At 60.7% G+C, this 19,444-nt stretch overlaps 2 protein-coding genes across 2 annotated transcripts; both read left to right on the forward strand.

The window, feature by feature from the left end:
- Positions 1-3,445: 3,445 nt before the first annotated feature.
- Positions 3,446-8,157, forward strand: LOC104149796 (ras-related and estrogen-regulated growth inhibitor). The gene is made up of 4 exons (XM_068944568.1): positions 3,446-3,843; positions 5,820-5,876; positions 6,430-6,503; positions 6,731-8,157. The coding sequence occupies exons 1-4, from the start codon at positions 3,747-3,749 to the stop codon at positions 7,208-7,210; spliced, it is 708 nt and encodes a 235-aa protein (XP_068800669.1). The 5' UTR covers positions 3,446-3,746; the 3' UTR covers positions 7,211-8,157.
- An 845-nt stretch (positions 8,158-9,002) lies between these two features.
- On the forward strand, positions 9,003-17,968 carry LOC138067345 (SITS-binding protein-like). The gene is made up of 10 exons (XM_068944097.1): positions 9,003-9,431; positions 11,524-11,695; positions 12,465-12,672; positions 12,816-12,969; positions 13,065-13,256; positions 13,397-13,665; positions 14,033-14,169; positions 15,248-15,369; positions 15,643-15,822; positions 16,812-17,968. The coding sequence occupies exons 1-10, from the start codon at positions 9,003-9,005 to the stop codon at positions 16,983-16,985; spliced, it is 2,037 nt and encodes a 678-aa protein (XP_068800198.1). The 3' UTR covers positions 16,986-17,968.
- The last annotated feature ends 1,476 nt before the right edge of the window (positions 17,969-19,444 follow it).

Here is a 19,444-nt window from a genome sequence, read left to right on the forward strand (position 1 = left end):
CCCGGAACGAGGCTGCCGAGCGGCGAAGGAAGGAGCCGGCCCGTTGCTCCCTGAAGTCAGAGGGGGCTTTTTAATTGCGTGCTGTCTTTGCTGGAGCAACCAAAAATACGGTCATTGGCAGGGGCGCCGTGGCTTCGGTTAGGTTCTTTGAGAGCGTTTCCCGAAGGCCCCGTCCTACATGAACTGTCAAGATGCGTGCTAGCAGTGAAGTTTGCTGCACGGCATGTTGTCTCAATAGGACTAACGCTTGTGCAGTCATTAAGGAGAGATAATCAAGCGTAATACTTAACGTGAGCTGATCGGGGTTGGGGCCCTTCTAGGGGGGGGCGCTCGGGAGACCAAGCGAAACGTTGGTGGGACCAAAGCTTGGTCATTTTTGAAAACGGGGTATAGGCTCCAAAGTCGGCTTGGAGTTTTCTCCTGCGTAGATCTTTCAGCTCCTGCGCCGTCAGCTCGTTTAGTGGAGAAAAAAGGGACCAGCTTTTTCCTTTTTAACCTTCCTCTTTAAAAATAAACCCACCCGATTGTTTTTCTTTCAGAGGCAGCAAAGTTCACTTTTGTTTTGATCTCAAAATAGCCGATGATCCAGCAGGAATTTAGGTTGGACCCACGTGATGGGAATCCCATGCTCCGAGGCCGCAGCCCAAGGTGAGTTTGTGCTTTGTCTGCTTCAGGACAACCTTTTTTTTTTTTTTTTTTCCTGCCGTATTTGTGTTTGCAGGGACATGATTCATGGGTGAAACTGGCCTCTTTCCCAATGCACGCTCGGCATCTTTGAGGAAAATAAAAACTGCAAGCACGGAATAGCCTTGCTACAGACATTTCAACAGAAGATGAGATCTACCCCACCTACTTTCATTGCGCTCTGCTGCAGGTGCTTTATTGTCTCAGAAGAAGTGATTTATTCCCTGATTGCAAATCGTAAAGCCTTATTTCCATTGCAGCCCGGTGAAAAGATCCCAGGCGAATGTGGCACTGCAGCTGAAAGCACGCGTGGGAGGAGGCAGCTTCTTCCCACCGTGCAAAGCAGATCTAGCGCCATGGCCTGAGCCAGCTTTTTGCTAGAGAAGTCAGGTATACGTTTTCCCTGGAGACAAGCTTATTCCTTGGTGTCTCACGTGAGTGTTGCCTGTGTTGTCCTCTCAAGCAGCTGGTGTTGGATCGGAGGGTCACAGTGGTCCAGTCCAGCCTAGTCCCCGGAAATGGCTTTGAACGGTGTGGAGCTATTCCTTCTCTTAGCGGTGCTTTCTGCTTCACGCTCTCTGCAGCCCGTGGTTATCCAGCGGTTTTGAAGGCCAGCACTTTGCCGCGTTGGAGCTGAGAGGAGCGGTGCAAATTGTAGCACGCCTAAGTTCGTTGACTTCCTTCAAGGAGGACGAGAAACAAATTTACGCAAGTTCTAGTCCAGGGCTTTCTTGAGATGAGTGAAACAATGCAGCAACGCGGAGGGAGGGAAGGAAGCTGCATGCAAGCTATCCGGAGACCTTTCTCCTGCAAAGCTCTGTCCTGGGCCAGCTACAGATACCAGCTTTCCGCATGAAGCAGTGAGCAGCATAAGATCGCTCTGCACCTGGCTGGGCTTAAACACCTACCGTAACCGGAACGAGTTTTAGGTGGGCTCCGCTGAATGCTGGTGCTCAGTCCCAAAGGCGTCGCACTGAAAAGCGAGGAGATCAGCTTAACAGAAACGTCACCTCTCCCACGCCTGCTCTGTGGGCGAGAGCGGCGCTCCATGGGTTTGAGGAGCGTTTCTACCTCGCAGAGCTGGTTTGGTGAGAGCTGTCCTCGGACACACACTGGCGAGTGTCTAGGTAGGCCTTTGCGTTCGCCAGTAAGAGGCGAACCTTGAGAGGTTTAGGTGAGGAGGTCGTTGAGGGCCTGACGGACAAAGGATTGGTTCCCTACGGATGCTTCTTGAGCTTGACGGACTTTGTGTAAGGTGGCCCCAGAGCCGAACGATGCTTTAATCCTGGTTTAACGGTAACGTTGATGGAGGAACAAGGGTCTGGTCTCATCCCACCCAGCTCTTAGGGCCGCTCCCCTGAGGCAGCCCAGCTAAGAGTTGGCTTACGCCTGTCTTCTGCTAGAAGCAGAGGTGAATTTGAAGCACCTGCCGAGAGGGCTTTGGGAAGTCTCCTCAGCTCCCTTTCCATGTCCCTATAGACCTGTGCCCTTCTAAAACAGTCGCAATGAAGGCAGGTAGAGATTTGTGGCTTTGAGCGGTGGGATTGGGTTGGAATTGGCCAATGTATTCAAAATGTTATTTGGGAGGGACTGGCAGACAGAGGGCTTGATTGCGGACATCTCACTTCCGTAGGAAATCAGGCTACAAATAAGAAAGGAGCGTAACGGAGAGATTTTTTTTTTTTTTTTCCTTGACAACCCCCCACCACCACCCCTTCCAGCTGGGAATCAGCTTTTTGTCCTCAAATCTGAGGATTCGAGCTCCTGTCGTTTGCTTCTGGCCTCCAGATGTAGTCAAGGCACGAAACATGTCTCTCGTCAGCTTTGCAGAAGCGGTGCAGGGGCGCTTTGGGTGCGAGCGAATGACGTGCGGAAAGATATGCCGGCAACCATATGATAGCTTGTGACAGCAAGCTGAATGTGTGGCCAAGGCCCGCTAGCCACGGGAATAGCAAGCCCATCTGCGGAAGAGTGCAGATGGGAATGGTTTGTATTTTTTTTTTTTTTTTTTTATTTTTGCCTCCCAAACCGCGGCGCCGGGGGGTTGCTTTTGAAGGAACGGACCGAAGACGTTTTGTCGGCTCAGCCCTTCTTCGGCTTGCTGTCCTTTCTGCTCCTTGGCCCGGCGGGCACGTGAGGCTGAGCCGCCGGCTCCCGATAGCTCTTCCTCGCGCTTTCCGCTTGCTCGTCTCCCTCTCGCTGCACCCGTGTGAGCGTCCCCCCCTCCAGCCAGAGCTTTGACCCCCCCCTCAGCGGTAATGGATACGGGTCTTTTGTTGGCTGCGGCAATGCTTTGATATCCTTTCCCTCTGTTGAAGGTGAGATACCCGCTGGAGCCGCCGGTTGCGTGCTGGTCTTCCGTAGGCACCGGCAAGGCTTTCGACACGCGATCCGGACTATAAATATAGGGCAGGTCTCACGTTACCTTGAACGGGGTCCAAGGCAGCGCCGATGATCTGCGCTCTGTTGCGAGCCGAGTGACCAGAGCGTGTCGGACGAAGGCGTCCCTGGTGCCCGCTCTGCCCGATAACGCGTGGCCGGAGCCCGGGCCGCGCGCGCACCCGGACCCCCTACGCTCTGCGTAAGGGCTGGTTGGGAAGTTATTCGGCCCGGCGCGCGACGCTCTGGGCCCAAATCGTCCCTCTGCCGCGTCAACGGGGCTCGTAGCCGTTGAGTTTTGGGGGAGCCGAGGGCTCCCTCCGCCGCCGGGGTCAGGGCCGAAGGCGGAGAGAGGAAAGGCCAGCCGCCGCGGTGAGGGCAGCTGTGCGTTAACCCGTGCGGAGCGGCCCTCGAGGCCGAAGGGCGGCGCGCGGGGCACAGCCGGCTCGTCCCTTGGGCTTTCGCACCTCGTGCTCCATCCTCCCACCTCTTCCCCCCCCCCCCCACAATTTTGGAGGTGCAACCCCCCCCCCTTCCACCCCTAGCAGGGCTGTGATACCCTCCTCCTCCTCGCTGGGGCCCTATGTGCGAGGAGGAGGAGGAGGCAGCCCGGCCCTGCGGGGAGGAGCTGGCGGCCGGCTGCCGCCCGGCTCAGCGGCCGCCGCGCCGGTACCGGCACCGGCATGAGTTTCCCGCGACCGCTGCGACGCTCCGTGAGCCTGAGCCCGGCCCGCAGCCTGCGCCTCGTCGTGCTCGGCCAAGGAGCCGTGGGCAAAACGGGTAGGGAAGCGCCGGGGAAGGGGTGGGAGATTGCGTGGGGGGGGGGACGTGGGTTTTAAGGCTTAAGTCCGCGCAAGGCAGAACGGGTTCAGCGGCTGCTCGGGGTCGATGCAAGGAGCCGGCGGCTCGGGAAAGCGCCCCGCGCTTGCCATGGGAGCCGGGCGGCTGAGGAAGCGGCTTTGCCGGGACGATCGTGGGGAGCGGGGGGGGGGGGGAACCCCCCCTCCCCAAAAGACGAACCCCCTTTCTCCCGTCGCTCGGAGGGAGCTCGCTTGCCCGATCGGCGCGCGTCCTTGCTCGGCGAACTCGCGGCGCGCGAAACCCCGGCGGAGGCTGAAGCGAGATGTCTAAATAAGGACTACCCGAGGCCGAGAGAAGCGGCGGCTCAAACTCAGCCCAGGCAAAAGCCAAAAAAAAAAAAAAAAAATCTCAGTTTTTCACTCGGCCGGGGTGGGGGGGGGGTCGACTCAAGCCCCCAAAAAACCTCCGAGGCGTCTCCACCGGAGCCTCGCCGTCACCCGCGCCAACAGGTCCCGCAACGCGGCACCCGGCCCCCCCCCCCCCCCGGCCGCTTTTGGGGGCGATCGAGTGGTTTCCCGGCCGAAGCTCCCGGGAGGAGGAAGAGCAGACGGAGCCGCGAGCGACCGCGTGGCCTCGGACACCCGCCGCTTCCCCCTCTAATCGCGACCCGGCGCTCGCCGGCCGCGGGAAAACCCTCGCGGCCCAGCGCGGCCGCCTGGGAGTTTTCGTCGTCGCGGGAGTTGTTTCTAATCGGAAGAGCCCTTCAAATCTGAACGTCTGCAACGGGGTAAATTTCAGTTCGTCACCCAAGAGCTTTAATCCGCCGGAGCAGCTGGACTGGAAACGCTCGAGGAGGCGCCGCCGGGCGCACCGACCCGAGCTCCCCACTCCCCCTCCGCGCGGCGGGGGCCGCGCTCGCCTGCCTAGTTCAGCTGTATAAATCACCCGCCGCGGGGTTTTTTTTGGGGGGGGGGGGTGCTGTAAATGCAGCCCGGGCGTTAGCTCCCGCCCGGCGCCGCTGAGCTGAGCTTGGCGTTGGGAGCCGCTCGGCGGGTGGCAAGGACGGGTTACGCCGCGCTCGCCATGGGGGGCCAAACCGGGCAGGAAGCGAAGGGCAGGCGCTTTGGCGGGGGGGGTCACCCGAGCGAGCCCTCCGCGGGGGTTACGGATGTGCCAGGTGGAGCAGGGGGGAAAAAAAATATATATATATATATATATATGCCTTATATGGCCCCTTCCTGCCTTTGCCCGCTCTGGCCGGTTGGCAGCCCCTCGAGTGCCCTTGCGCCCGAGCCAATATTTTTTTTTTTTTTTAACGGATTTAATTTTGGCTCCTCTCGTACGGCCCTGGCTTTGGGCGCCTGCCGAGCGGATGACACGGGAGTCAGGCGCTCTCTGGAAAAGCGAGAGGCGGGCTGCCCTCGTCCTCGCCGCCGGCCGGCCGAAACGACGGCGTGCTCCCTCCCGGCTCGACGTTGCTCCGGGCTCTTTCGCTGCCCTCGACGGCGCCTCCGGAGCCGAGATCGGGCTCGCTTGAGCCCGGCGAGAGCCGGGATTTTCCCGCACCGAGGAGGTGGCCGCGGCCGGGCCAAGCGTTAGGAGGTCCCTGCCCGGCGGCGGGTTCCCGCGGCGTCCCTTGGGCGCTCCGGGTCCGTCGCGCCGCCTTTGGGCGCCTTTTCGCGAGGTTTGACGCCAACGGCTCTTAATTTCTCCGGCAAACGTGCTGGCTGCCGCCAAATCGAGGGTGTGCAAAAATCTGCGCGGGGTCAGGGCCGGAAAACGGGATTTATCGGCCTCACCCGCGCAGGGCGCGCGCCGTCGCTCCCTTTTGCCCCAAGTCGCCAACGCTTCTCCGCGGTTTGGTTTGACGACCCTAACTGGCTCTTTCTGTATTTATTTATTCATGTATTTATTCATTCATTTATTCATTCATTCGTTTATTTATTTATCCCCAGCGTTAACCGTGAGGTTCATCACCAGGAGGTTCATCGGAGATTATGACCCGACTCTAGGTAAGGGGCCGGTTGCTGGCCAAAAGAAATATATATATATTTATTTATTTATATGTCTATATATTAGAGAGACAGCCTTGAGAATATATTTTTTTCATTTTATATATCTATAAATACATATATATTTTGTGGAGGGCGAGCCGAGGGCAGGGCTTCGGAGGGCGAGCGGCGTCTCGAAATAAAACCGGGCTTTTCACGCCCGCTCTCGGAGCCCCTCTTCCTCTGCGCTTCCCGCTGCCGGGAACGGCCCTCGCCGTCCCCCTTTCCATGACTTTCACAGTTGGTTGCCGGGGAAAAAAAAAAAAAAACAACCAAGAGCGGGCCGGGGCGAAAAGGGTCGGGAAGGGGAAAACGGACTCGAAACCCGCTTTTTTTGGACAGAGCGGCCAAGGAAATTTTGCCGGCGGGGACACGTGGCCGCGTCGGAGGTGCTTGCTGGCGGGTGGAAATCCGCTTCTCCGGCACGGCTCGCGTCAAGACCGGCTCGGTCGCCCGCTCGCTCGCTGGCCGGTGACGTCTCTCAGGCGCCCTTTTTCTGTCCGTCTTCCCCCAGAAATGATTTACAGGCACGTGGCCGTCATCGACGGGGAGATGGTGCATTTCGAGATCCTCGACACGGCCGGACAGGTGAGCTCGCGCTCGGGCCGTTTCGGAGCCGATGGGGAAGGGCCAAATCCCTGGGGGAGGCGCGACGCCCGCTCTCCCCGCCAGCTTTAATCCGCGGCGCCCGAAATACCGAGCCGGACGCGCTCCCCTTGGAAAAAGGACGCTCTGGAGATACCACCTCTGGGTTTCCACCTGGTTTCCACCCAAGCTTCGGCTTCTCGCCGTCCTAATTCCCGCTTTCCCGCCAGGAGGAAGACTCCCTGCAGATCGAGGAGAAGATCAAGTGGGGCGACGGCTTCGCCGTGGTCTACTCGGTGACGGACCGCTGCAGCTTCGACGAGGTCATGCGCCTCTGCTTCCTCGTCAACCACCTCCACGGCAGCCCCAAGCGCGCCGCCGACCAGCCGCCTGTCGTCATCGTGGCCAACAAGAAGGACTTGCAGTACGACCGCATGGTGTCCACCGAGGACGGCGAGAACCTCGCCAAGGCCTTGAAGCTCCCTTTCTACGAGATCTCCACCCGCGACAGCTACGAGGAGACGGTGGCCGTGTTCAACGCCCTCTACCAGGAGCTCCTGAGACAGGGGCATTTCTCCCCGGGCTCCTTCAAGAGGAGGACGGCGTCCAAGCTCATGGAGAAGATCCCCAAGATGCAGGCGAGCTCCACCTTGACCTCGGCGGGCCGGAGCCTCAGCTTTAACTCCTTCAGAGACTACATCCCCGAGTGAGCGGCCGCCGGCAACGAGGGACGCGTCCTCCGGCCGCCCTCCGCGCAGCCGGGGCGGGGGGGACCCGTTTCTCGGCTCTTGGTTGAGGCTGAGCTCGCTGGGCCGGGTCCGTAGCGGGTGGGATTGGGGCGGGGGGTTAAAAATAGTATTTCATATTATGTATTTCTTATATATATATATATTTCCCCCTCCTCCTGCTTGAGGGGATGCCAAGGGCGGGCAGAGGGAGGGCTGCGCTTTGCTTTGCCCTGAGCTCCCCCCCCGGGGGGAAAAACACCCCAAGGAGCCCCCGGCCGGTGGGACGGGGCTCCGCTCGCCCTGCCGTGGGAAAACCGCCGGTGGGTGCCAAATCCTCCGGATGCTCCGCAGCTCCCACCCGTGTCGTTAGGGGTTTTTTCTTTGTTGTTCCTCCCCCCCCCCCTTATTTTTGGCAAACCCACCAGCTCCGCGAGCGTTCCCCGCGCCCCGCCGCTGCGCCTTGGGGAAGCCGGTGAGGGCTGGACCCGCCGTCGCCGGCAGCTCGGAAAGCGGGATGCTGCGGGAAGTGGTGGTGGTGGGGGGGGGACACACGTGGCCAGCGGAGCCCCCGGCATCCCTAGGTTATTTTATTAAATAGCTTTTATTCTTCTTCCTCGGCTCGGGTTTCCGTCGCCCCCCCGCCACAGGGGTCCGGGCGCCCCGTTCGTAGCATCTTCGGTGGTGGGGGGGAAAACAGTGCTTCTTCCTCCTTTATTTTATATTTTTCCCCTGCGTTTCAGCTCGGGGCGTGACGTTGCCAGCTTCGCTGCTACCCCGGGGTGGGGGGGCTGCTCGTGTTGGGAAGAGGTTTCATGGTGATCTTTTAAAAAGAAAAACCCACCGTGCTGGAGAGGGGGGGGCCCCAAATCCTCCCGGAAACCCGTTGTTTTTTCATCCGAGGGGGCTTGGCGAGCTGGGCGATGAGGGGCCTTTGCGAAAAGCCTAAAAAGGGGAGAAGGGAAGGACAAAAAAAAAAAATATATATATATATATATATATAAAATATATATGTATAATGTTGGCAGAAGCAGCAGAGCTTTGTGGTGCCCCAACTTCCCCCCGCTCCCCGGTGGGTTTTCGGGTGTCTGATGGGGAAATCCGCGCTCGTTCCTTGTCCCCTCTTCCCCCGGGGCCAGAAGCTGAGGTTTAAGCGCAGCCTGGCGGCAACGGGGCTCGGAGGGAGCGCCGAGACCCCCCCCCTCTCCGGTCTCGGGTGTCGCTCTTGGAGGGGGCCCGTCGGCTCGAATAGCCTCGAGCCCCCGCGCCGCCGCCTCGGAGGGGGAAAAACCGCTCTCGGAGAAGAGGAGGAAAAGCTCTGGTGCCGAAGGCGCCGCGGGAAAGCGCCGGCCGCCGGGAACTGCTAAAGCTCGGGAAACCTCCAAAGCGTTTGGGTGGGTTTAGTTATTTATTCCCCCCCCCCCCCAACTCCGCACACACACTTTTGGGTGAACGCACCTTTCCCGGGCGGCGTTTTTCGGCGCTGCAGCCGGCGAGCGGGACTGGGGGGGGGGAACCAAACCCTCCTGCTTTAGCCTCCGCGGCAGTGGGGAAAGGCTGCCAAAAGGATTTATTTTTTTTCCCCCCGCTTGATTATTGCAAAGAAGGATTGAAGTTTAGGTTTTTTTTTGTTTTGTTCTCTTTCTCCCCGGCTCTGTTTCTCTCTCCTTTCGGAGGGAGGGCGGTAATCCGAGGAGGGGAGAGAGAGAGAGGTTTTGCTCTGGCGCCCGCGAGCCCCGCCAGAGAGGACGGAGGCGAGCGGAGCCGAGGCCGCGCCATGCCGCCGAGCCGCCCGTGGCGGCCGGCCTCGAAGGAGGCGCGCGAGCCGCGGCGGGGCGCCGTGGCCTGCCTCGGCCTGACCCTCTTCTTCGCCCTGACCATCGCCGTGGTCTCCTGGCAGGCGGCGGAGGCGCCGCGGCGAACGTGGCTGCTGCGGGGCCCGGCGGGCGGCCTGGCTTGGGAGCGCCGCTCGGGTAGCCTGCTGGTGCAGCGGCGCGGGCAGGGGCGCCCGCTGGCCGCCGTGGCCCTGGCCGCCGGCGCCGCCGCCGGCCTGCCGCTGCCCCTCGACCGCTGCCGGCCCAACGGCAGCCGCTTCTGCGGCGCCTGGGACGAGGCGGCCGAGCTGCGCGCCACCCTCGAGGCGCCCGCCGACGCCGAGTGCTACGGCCTCGCCTGGACCCCGCTGCGGCCCGACGCCGTCCTGAAGGTAATGGCCGGACCCCTGGCTCTGGTGCGGCCCCCCCCCACCCCGCCGCCGCCACGGGAAAGCGGGACCCCCCCGTGGGAAAACGGGTCCCTCCAGGGGAAAATGGGGCCCTGGTGCGGTCCGCTGCGGGAAAACGGGCCCCCCGCGGGGAAAATGGGGCCCCGGCACTGCCCCCCGCGGGAAAACAAGCCCCCCCCCCATGAGGAAATGGCCCCCCCCGTGGGAAAACAGGCCCCCCTCCCCGTGGGAAAACGGGACCCTGATGCAGCCCTCCACGGGAAAATGGGGCTCCGGTGCAGGCCCCCCGTGGGAAAACAGGTCCCTCCATGGGAAATGGGGCCCCGGCAGGGCCCCCTGCGGGAAAACGGGCCCCCCCCCACCATGGGAAAACAGGACCCTGATGCAGCCCCTCGCGGGACAATGGGCCCCCCCCCGTGGGAAAACAGGACCCTGGTGCAGCCCCTTGTGGGAAAACGGGCCCCCCGAGGGAAAGCGGGTCCCTCCAGGGGAAAATGGGGCACTGGCGCGGTCCCCCACGGGAAAACAAGCCCCCCCCCATCGGAAAACGGGACCCTGGTGCAGCCCTCCATGGGGAAAATGGGGCTCTGGTGCAGCCTCCCACGAGAAAATGGGCCCCCCACCATGGGAAAATGGGGCCCTGGCAGGGCCCCCTGCGGGAAAATGGACTCCCCTGTGGGAAAATGGGGCCCCAGCATGACCCCCCGTGGGAAAATGGGCCCCCCCGTGGGAAAACAGGACCCTGATGCAGCCCTCCATGGGAAAACGGGACCCTGGCGCAGCCCTCTGCGGGAAAACGGCCCCCCCCCCCCCCACCATGGGAAAATGAGCCCTCTCTGCAAAAAGAGGGCCTCGACACAGCCCCCCCCATGGGAAAACGGGCCCCCCCCGTGGAAAATGAGCCCCCCCTGTGGAAAAACAGGGCCCTGATACAGCCTCCCGTGGGAAAAGGGGCTCCCCTCCGTCAGAAAATGGGGTCCTGGCACAGCTCCCCTGCGGGAAAACGGGCCCCCCCCGTGGGAAAACGGCCCCTCGGTGGGAAAAGGGGACCCCAGCATGGCCCCCCACGGGAAAACGGGCCCCCCTGAGGGAAAACAGAGGTTTGGCTTCCGTAGCCTCCAGTTTGCCTCCTTGGCTGGAAAAGGGGGGAAAAATGAGAAAAGTCTCTTAAAACAATACTTAGGGCGGGAAAGAGAAACGGGGGGAAAAAAAGAAAAAAAACCCCAAACCCACCGGCAGCTGCAGCCTGTAAGGCGGTCGGGGCGCTCGCGGGGCAGCGGGCGAGGGCCTGGGATGGGGCACGTGAGTGTTTCCCCCCCCCCCCCGCCGTGGCCAAAAATTGCCCTCGGACGGCGATTCGGGCTGGCGGAGCGCGATGCGGAGAACGGCAAAAGTCTTAAAAATAGGATTTTTTTTTTTTTTTTGGCTACGCGGGTGGGTTCCCCCCCCCACCCCCGGCAAGCGGGTGCAAAGAGTCGAGCTGAAACCCGGCACAGCTCTTGGGTGCCTCGAAGGTTTCCACTTCAATAATTCAGCTCTCCCTTCGCCCGCCGTTCCCCTCGGCGAGACTTTAACCTCTTCTTGCCCCCATCCCCGGCAGCGATGAGCTCTGCAAAGCCGTCGCCCCTTGTCGGAGCCCGGGGGGGGGGGGATTTGGGGGGGTTGGGGGGAGGATTCGGGAACTCGGCGGCGGAGAAAAACGAGAGCCGGCAGGAGCGAAGGATTCGGGGGGGGGGGGGGGGGGGGGCTCCGAGGCACCGCGTTACCGCCGGGCCGCGACGGCGGCGCTTCGTGCCCCTGCGGGTATTTTGGGGGGGGGTCTTTTTTTTTTTCCTCCCCCCAAGGAAACTAATTTTTAAGGCATGTTTTATTATTATTATTATTGCTATTATTATTATTGCTATTATTGCTATTATTATTATTGCTATTATTATTACTGCTATTATTATTACTATTGCTATTACTGCTGTTATTGCCGTTCCCGCGGCGTGCCTTCCGCGTCCGTCTCCCTGCAGCTGGGGTTGGGGGGCGACGGCGGCGGGGGGGGGCTCACGGCGCTCCCCGGCCGCCGCAGGACTGCTTCTCCATGGCGAACGTCTCGTGGTACGGCGGGGCCGGCGTGCGCGCCCCGCGCTGGCCCCTGAACGACGTGGACGCCGAGGCGCAGCCCTTCGTCCTCAGCGACTTCGGCAGCAACCCCGGCGGCTACGGGCCCGTCCTGGAGCGCTATTTTTTGGCATCGACAGGTGACAGATGCCGCGGCGCTTGGGGTTTTTTGGGTTGTGTTTTTTTTTGGGGGGGGGGGGGCCCGCTTTCCCGAAAATGCCACCTCACTGTCGTGCCCGGGTTGGATGCCGCAATGCCACGAACCACCCCGCCGCCGCCGGCCACCCGCTCCCCTCTGCCTCGGGGCTGTTAAGCCCCCCCTCCCGAAAACAGGGAGCGGAGGGCAGAGCCCCCAGCGGTCGGATGCAATGAAGCCAGGGCGAATTTCCCAGAGCGCTTTTTTAATGCCGGCGCCCGACGGCGCGATTCGGGAGAGGGGACGGTCTGCTCCATTCAGGGGTTAAAAAAAAAAAAGAAACTTGGGGTAAAAAAGGGAGGGGGGAGGAAAAGAGGAAAAAACACCACCAAAAAAAAAAATATATATATAATAAAAAAAAAAAAACCCAAGCGAGCCTTTTGCCTGGGGGTTTGGGGGCGAGCGTTGAGCTGCAGCCGGCATCCAAGAGCGGCTCCGCTCCGGCTTGGCTTCGCCGCCGGAGACACCAGGCCATCACGGGCAGCGGGTTAGCAACTACGTATATATATATATACACACACACATATGTATATATACATATGTATATATATGTGTGTGTGTATATATATTTGTGTGTATATATATTTGTGTGTATATATATTTGTGTGTATATATATATGTGTGTATATATATATGTGTGTGGATATATATGTGTGTGGATATTTTGGGGATTTTTTGGCTTTTTTCTCCCCCCCCCCCCCCAAAAAAAAAAGGGGTGACGGTGACGGTGGCGCCCGACGTGCCCCTCTACCTCTCGGTGGAGAGCAACAGGCGCTTCTGCCTCGAGAGCCCCCCCGGCAGCGGCCCGCCGGCCCTCCGCTACCTGCTCTGCCTCAGCCCCGACGTGGCGGCCGCTCGCCGGCACGCCGGCCGCCGGCTCGCTCCGCCGCCCCGGCGCCCGCCCGACGCCGCTTTGCTGCGGTGAGCCCCGCTTTTGTGTGTCGTCCCCCCACCACCCCTCTACCTCCACGGCCCCGATTTCGGCCTCCAAACCTCACGCGGAGGCAGGAGGAACGCCCGGCCGCCGGCGTTGACTCCTGGCCGCCGCTTTCTCCGCCGCCCAGGTGGCCCGTCTGGCGTTACCGGGGTCCCGGCGGTTCGGCCGCGAAAATCGAGCGAGGCCTGAAGGCTTTCTCCCAGCGGCTGCGGAGGGGCGGGCTGCTCCGGCAGGGCCTGCTGGCCTTGGGCGAACGCTGCACCGCCACCTTGGCCGGGGCGGTACGTCCCTCGGCTACGGGTTAGCGGCCTCCCGCCTCGGGCCGGGCGGCGGAGGGCCCGTTTCGACCCCTTCACCTCTTCGGCTTTGCCGGCAGGACCGCCTGGACGAGCCGGGGAGGAAAGGACGTGCCGGCGAACCCACCTGGGACCCGGCGGCCATCGCGCCCTTGAAGCTGTCCGTCACGTTGTCGCCCTACGTCAGCGTGGCCTCGCCGCTCTTCCGGAGGTCGCTGCGGGACGGCAGGGAGGGCTACTGGCTGAGCCTGCGCGCGCGGCCTCGAGGCTCGGTACGCGGCTCTCCCCACCCCGGGGCGGCCGGGCCTCTCGGGTCGGGGGGGAGGCCGCGGGCCCTCGGCCTCCGTCGAAGGACGCCCGGCGGAGGCCGCGGGCGTTGACCCTGCCTCCTGTCGCCCGTCCTCCGCCGCAGGTGCCGCTGCTCACCCGCTGGAAGGGGCAGCTGTGCGCCCGCCTGGACGCCACCAGCCGGGCGGCGGTGAGCTGGTACGTGGGGCGCGCGGGCCTCCTGCGGCGGGCGCTGGGCGCCGAGCACGCGGCCCTCGAGGGCGCCCAAGGCAACGCCTACCTGCAGCAAGGCCTCCGGCCGCCCGCCGAGCTGCGGGGAGACGGCTACGCCGGCGCCTTGGCCGCCGTGGCGGCGGCGTTGGGCAACGCCACCGTCGTCACCGCCGGCGCGAGGTGGGTCAGACCCGGGGCGGGTGGTTCCTTCGGCAGCTGGGGAAGCAACGGGCGGCCGGTCCCGGGCAGGGTTGTCCTCGTATCTCCTCCTCTTCTCGCTTTAGGAGTTTTTTCTCCTTATTTTATGGTTTAGAGCGTAAAACCATGCCCAGGTGGTGGCACCTTTCCAACGCCACCTTCAGCTAGCCGCCTCTGTTGCAGGAGGAGGGAGGTGAAGACTTGAGCCTTGGCCAACGGGTCGGGGCGGGGGGTAGCAGAAAGCGGATTTCTTGGGGGACTCCAGATGGGTTCGAAAGCCCTTAAATCGGGAGAAGGGGTTGGGGGGGGGGGAAAAAAAGGACTAAGGGCTTGCGCTCGCACCTCGCAGGTCCAACCACCTGCCCCTCTTCGTGCGCATGAGCCCGCTGCGCTCGGACTGGAGCCACGCCGGCTTGAAGGGCCTCATCCCGGCCGCCCTGCACTACAGCCTGCTGGGCTACAACTTCTTCGTCCCCGACGCTGTAGGTAATGACGAGCCCGAGAGAAGGCGGCGGGGAAGGGCTGGAGGGGTTTCCATAGGCGGCCCCGATGCTTTTTCCCGCTCGCGTAGGGGGCGGCGGGGCCCAAAGACGGGTCCTGCTGAAGGAGGAGAAGGTACGTAGGCTCACGCGCGGCGGTGGCGAAGCGGAGACCTTCAAAGCCTCATCGCCGAGGTGCTTTGCGATGCCCCCCTCCACCCCCGGAAAGCCTCTTCTCTCCATCTTCTTTCCAGTTAGGGCGTTTTTGCTGCTGGCGAGAAGTACGTACACCTAACGGCGGCAGCAGCCCTGACCCAACTTTCCGCCCCGAAGCGCGAGAGCCTGAAACGAGACCCTTGCTCTGAAACGATTCCTCGAGCCGGTGACTGCATGATTTAAAAGTCCCCGCGAATATTCGCGGGGCGGCGCAGGCCGCCCGTGGGAAACGGCAGGCGCCGGACAGCCGGCAAAGCAGCCCCGAAAAATAAAGGTGGTTTGCGGGGGGGATTGTTGAGCCGCTTTGAATTTGGCCTCTGGTTTTAGCCCGCTTCCCGTAGGGAACAAGCCCCACGCAATCACTGCCTCTCAGTCCCTCCTAATACAACCCGGAGCCCGTTGGCTTCCTTGGGAGCCTTCCTAGGAAAACTCGAGCCCCGTTTCCTTTTTTTTTTTTTTTTGGTAGTAGTTTAAATCAAATCTCAGCCTTTTTTTTTTTTAATTTTTTCCCACCCTTAGCCCCTGTCTAGGATTTCGGAGGGGAGTTGGAAGCTGCTCCCGTTCCCGCTGGCGGCAGTTTCTGGTGTCCGTCTCCGAAAAGGGAGCACACACGCGCGTGTGCGACGCTCGCCTCCTTCGAGCCATCGCAATTGCTGCAAGCCCTTTTTTTTTTATTTTTTTGGCAATGTGCCGCTAGGATTTAGGAGCTTCCCCCCCCCACCCCGAGGCGTTGTCCCCGGCTGTCCCAAATTTTATTTTATTTTTTTTTAACTGCTACCGTCTGCTACTTTGGGGCGCAAGGAGGGAAGCAGGGCGGACGATGGGGGCGCCTCTTGCTAAGCGGCTCTCGGCTCGCTCGTCCCCGGCAGGAGGGACCCTGGCCGCCGAGGCGCCGGCGGACCAAGAGCTCTACGTGCGGTGGCTGCAGATCGTGACGTTCCTGCCCGTGATGTCCTTCAGCACGCCGCCGTGGGCCTGCTGCGATGCCTGGGTACGTCCCCGCTGCGAGCGGCACCCGCTTCGGGGGTTGCATCCCCCGGTCCGAGCTCGGTCGGGGCAGCCAAGCAGCTTCCCCCCCTCCCCAAACTCCATGCGTTTTTGCATCCAGCTGCTGGTGCAGGAATATCTCTGGGCATGCTGGAGCGTATGGCATTCATGCAAGGAATATATATAAAAACACATATATATGTGTATATATACGTATGTATTTCTGCTCGCTGCGCTGTTTCTTGGATGCAGGAACGTGTCGTGTCTTTCCCTGCAGGTCCTGAATCTCACCAGGCAATGCATCCGGCGCCACCGGGACTTTGTTGCTCCGCTCATCGTAAAATACAGCCAGGACTGGGTGACGTGGGGATATCCCATCTTCCGGCCGGTGTGGTGGCTCAGTCCCACGGATCCAGCCGCCTTCACGATAGACGACGAATTCCTCATCGGAGATGAGGTGAGAAATATTATCGAGATGCCCGGCACGGGTTCGGCAGGAGCTCGTCCTTGCTCTGATGCCGGAGCAGCTTGCGGTGCCCGGTTACTTTCCCGGGTGCTTGGCAATTTTGCCCATGTTTTTTTCCCCCCCTCCCCTCTCAAAAAGGGCTGTGATTTTTTTTTTTTCTTGCAAAATTCTTCATGTAGGGTCCTGGGGAAAAAAAAAACAAAAACAAAAAAAAACCCTCTTTCAGTTTCTGAAGTGAAAGCATTTATCAGGAATAAATATGCTCAGAATTCTGGAAACTGAATTTTCTGCAGGAAAAGATCTCCGGAGCCCTCTCCGGAGCTAGGGAACTTCAGCAATTTGGAAGCATTCTTCTCCCATAAATCAAAAAACAAACCACAAAAAAAAGATATTTTGAAAACCACTCGAGGCTGTGAGGCAGCTAAATCCCCGGAATCGCAAGAGGAGCCGGGGGCCTTGGCTTTGTGCCGCTGCTTTCCAGCAGCCTTCAGTCCCGAGAAGAACGAATCGACTGCAAAAAACATCGCTTTGAGAGCAAGGATTTTTCTTTTTCTTCCCCGTGCGGTTTATGCGACTGACCCCTCCTGCCCCAGGCCAGCGAATTAGTCTGAGCATCTTCACCCGGCCGTGAACTTCCTGCCGGGCACGGCAGCCTTTCCTCGAGTCTAACTAAACCTGCCTGTCCTGCCTAGGCTGGTGGAGCTGCCGTAAAGGGTGTCCCATGCCCCATCCGCGGCGCCCGCCACCGGTACTGGCTGCCATCGCGCTGTCTCCATCTGCTCCGTCCCGCTCGACTTGCCCGGAAAGGAGACTTTTGTTGTGTAGGAAAGAGCAGGTTTCCTAAGTTTTCCGATTGGAGTTTTTCGGTCCTGGGTTTCTCTGCGGTTGCTCACGTCCGCCCTTGGCCCTCCCGGCTTGCTCCGAGCGTTGCCCTCCGGTAACCCTAGGGGTGCTGAAAGCGCTTTTCTTCTTAACCGCAGGTCCTGGTGGCCCCGATAACCGAAAAAGGGCAAACGTGGAGGGACATCTACCTGCCAGGAGAAGGGTGCCTGTGGCTGGATACCAACACGGCCCGGGTGTTTGACGGGGGAACTACTCTCAGGAATTACTCCGCCAGCCTCACAGAGGTGCCGGTTTTTGTGAAGACCTCCTAGATTTGCAGACTGTCGCAGCACCTTTCCGGCGGTTTACCTCCTTCCCATGAGAGCAGCGCTGGCCAAACGTGCTCTCTCTGCCTTTAAAGACGAATTCACCCTATTTGCACGTTCCCAAGACCTTTTTTTTTTTTTTTTTTGAAATATTTCGACAGAAACTGTTCACATCTTTTCTGACTTGCTGTTCTTCTAAAATAGCAAAGATGCAGGAGGAGCTTTGGCACAAATAGACATCCACATAGAACGTCAGCCCGTATTTTTCCAGGGTTTTCCCGGAGAAACGTTTGCGTGCCTCTGTTCAAGCGTTCCCAGGATGTCGGCACCCCCGGTCAAAGATGCCGCCCTGGCCAGACCGTGGATTATCGGAGGTAAATGAACGTCAGGTTCTGCCAGGATGGTGGGACTTCTGCATTAAAAAAAAAAAAAAAAGACATATACAGGAAAATGTATCATAGCTGTAGATGTGTGAGACCTCTATTCACGCGCGTGGCCATCGCACGTGCTAAACTCCACCTGCTTCTCCAAGCCGATCGTCTGTATGAGCCACCAGAAGTCTTTGGTGGCGAGAGACCGACTTTCACCAGATAGTCACGGGATAGTGGGAGAAGTGGGTAGACTCCAGGTCTATCGACCGGAGGCCGATTTCTGTTGAAGAAAAACAACTCAGTCGAGGCAAGAAGCGGGTCTAACAGCACGTGGTGTCGACGGACCACCTCGAAAAGAAATACTCCCAAGGGGACCAGTCCCAAGCGCCTGAAGAAGTTCGTGCAACGCCGGCTTACGTCACCTACCTGTAGGGTTCGCAACGCTTTGGCCTGGGGGAAAAAAAACCACGCTACCCCCCCTCTGGTGTGGGTTACGTCAAGGGGAAACGCTGTCGTTGCGTCAGGCGAAAAAAGCCAGAAAACAAGCGGCAAAGGACAAAGATCTGCAGCGTGGCAGCAGGTGAGGAGCCTCATGCGGTGCTGACGGGCTGCACGCACGGGGATGGGGATGCACGGCGTTGGGAAGCTGCTCTGTCCCCTACCCTGCACAGCCCGCGGGAACAGCCGTCAAGCGTTTATCGTGGCAAGCACCGGCAACGTTGCGATTCGAAGCGCTCGGCTGGGACCGGCAGGGCCGCGATCTCCGGCCCCGGGGAGGGCGCGGAGCTACAACGCTCTTGTGCGGCGTCGGGCACCCGGCAGGCTAAATCCGCTGCCCGTGGCTGGCAAAGGCGGCACGCAACGGCCAACGCCGCTTCCGAGGGCGTCGGGCTGCTCCGCTGGCGGGAGGAAACTCTTTGACAGCGACGCTGTGAATCGGGCCCTGTCTTCGCTTTCGGCATCTCTGCTGCTTCAGCTGGGCCTCCGTTTCCAGCCGCGCTCGCCGCGCTGGCCTGCCTGGAGCCAAGGGAGCAGACGCCCAGGCGAGGTGCAGCATGTGGCTCTGCCGGAGACCGTTCGCTACCGGCGGTGGCTTGGCCAAGGTGTTGGGTTTTTGGGGTTTTTTTTTTTTGCCCCCCCCCGCCTTGGAAAAACGGCGTTTCTAACGCTTAAGAGCCTTCAGGACGCGGTGGGGCGTGAGGGATCCCAAGCGGCGCCGGGGGGCCAGGCAGGACGGGAGCAGAGGGCAAGGGCAGCTGGTCGTGGCGCGTGGAGGGCTTGCAGCAGCTCCTCCGCCCTCGGCATCCTCCTCTCGACACAGCGGTGGCCTCGCCGCTGCTCTTCGGGCAGCCTGCTCACGCTTTTGGTAAAAATAAACCTGAAGGGTCTGGGCTCAGCGCCCGTTGCTGCCTTATGTGATCAGAAGGGCCCAGCACCCGCTCGCCGTGCGGGGGGGCACCCACTCGGCCCAAGCTACGACCTCTCCAAAACCCGCTTCGGCCGCAGCAGCCAACGAGCAGGAAGAAAGTTCATGTCGCCACTGGGCTGCTCCGAGAGCTACGTGGCAAACTCCAAAGCGCCTCAGCCCCGGGGTTTTCACGTTTTTTTGGTTAATTCGGTGCTTTCTTTCGCAAGCGTTTCTTGCGGGGCAGGTGAATCCCTGCGCCACCGTCTTTCCTCCGTCCGGCAGAAAGCGTCTCAGGGGGCAAAGCGGATGGATGTTCGCCGTGCTGGACCGGCCTTTAGCGGGATTTTATTAAGGTGCTCCGTAACGTGAGTTGTGGACCCAGAAGGGTGTCCAGGGTGACCCCAGGCTTCTGGAAGAGGCTGAGGCTGCCGTGGAAAGCTTGGGGAGGACCAAAAAAAAAAAAAAATACCCACGGGCCTCCTGAGAAGCGAGCGTCCACCTCCGGCAGCGCCTGGCCTTGCGAGCCGCCCTGCGGCTGCGGGTTTTGGTTCACGTCCGGGACGCAGGTAGGCAAAACGGAAACGTTACGGCTCTTCCTGCCGCCCGTGGCCACGGTCTCCGGCCGTGCGGCGGGCAGCGCGGGACAGGGGGGCCGGGGCGGGGGCTGAGCGTCACCGACTGTAACG

The sequence above is a fragment of the Struthio camelus genome, chromosome 5 (assembly GCF_040807025.1).
Source record: "Struthio camelus isolate bStrCam1 chromosome 5, bStrCam1.hap1, whole genome shotgun sequence".
Taxonomy (NCBI): Eukaryota; Metazoa; Chordata; class Aves; order Struthioniformes; family Struthionidae; genus Struthio; species Struthio camelus.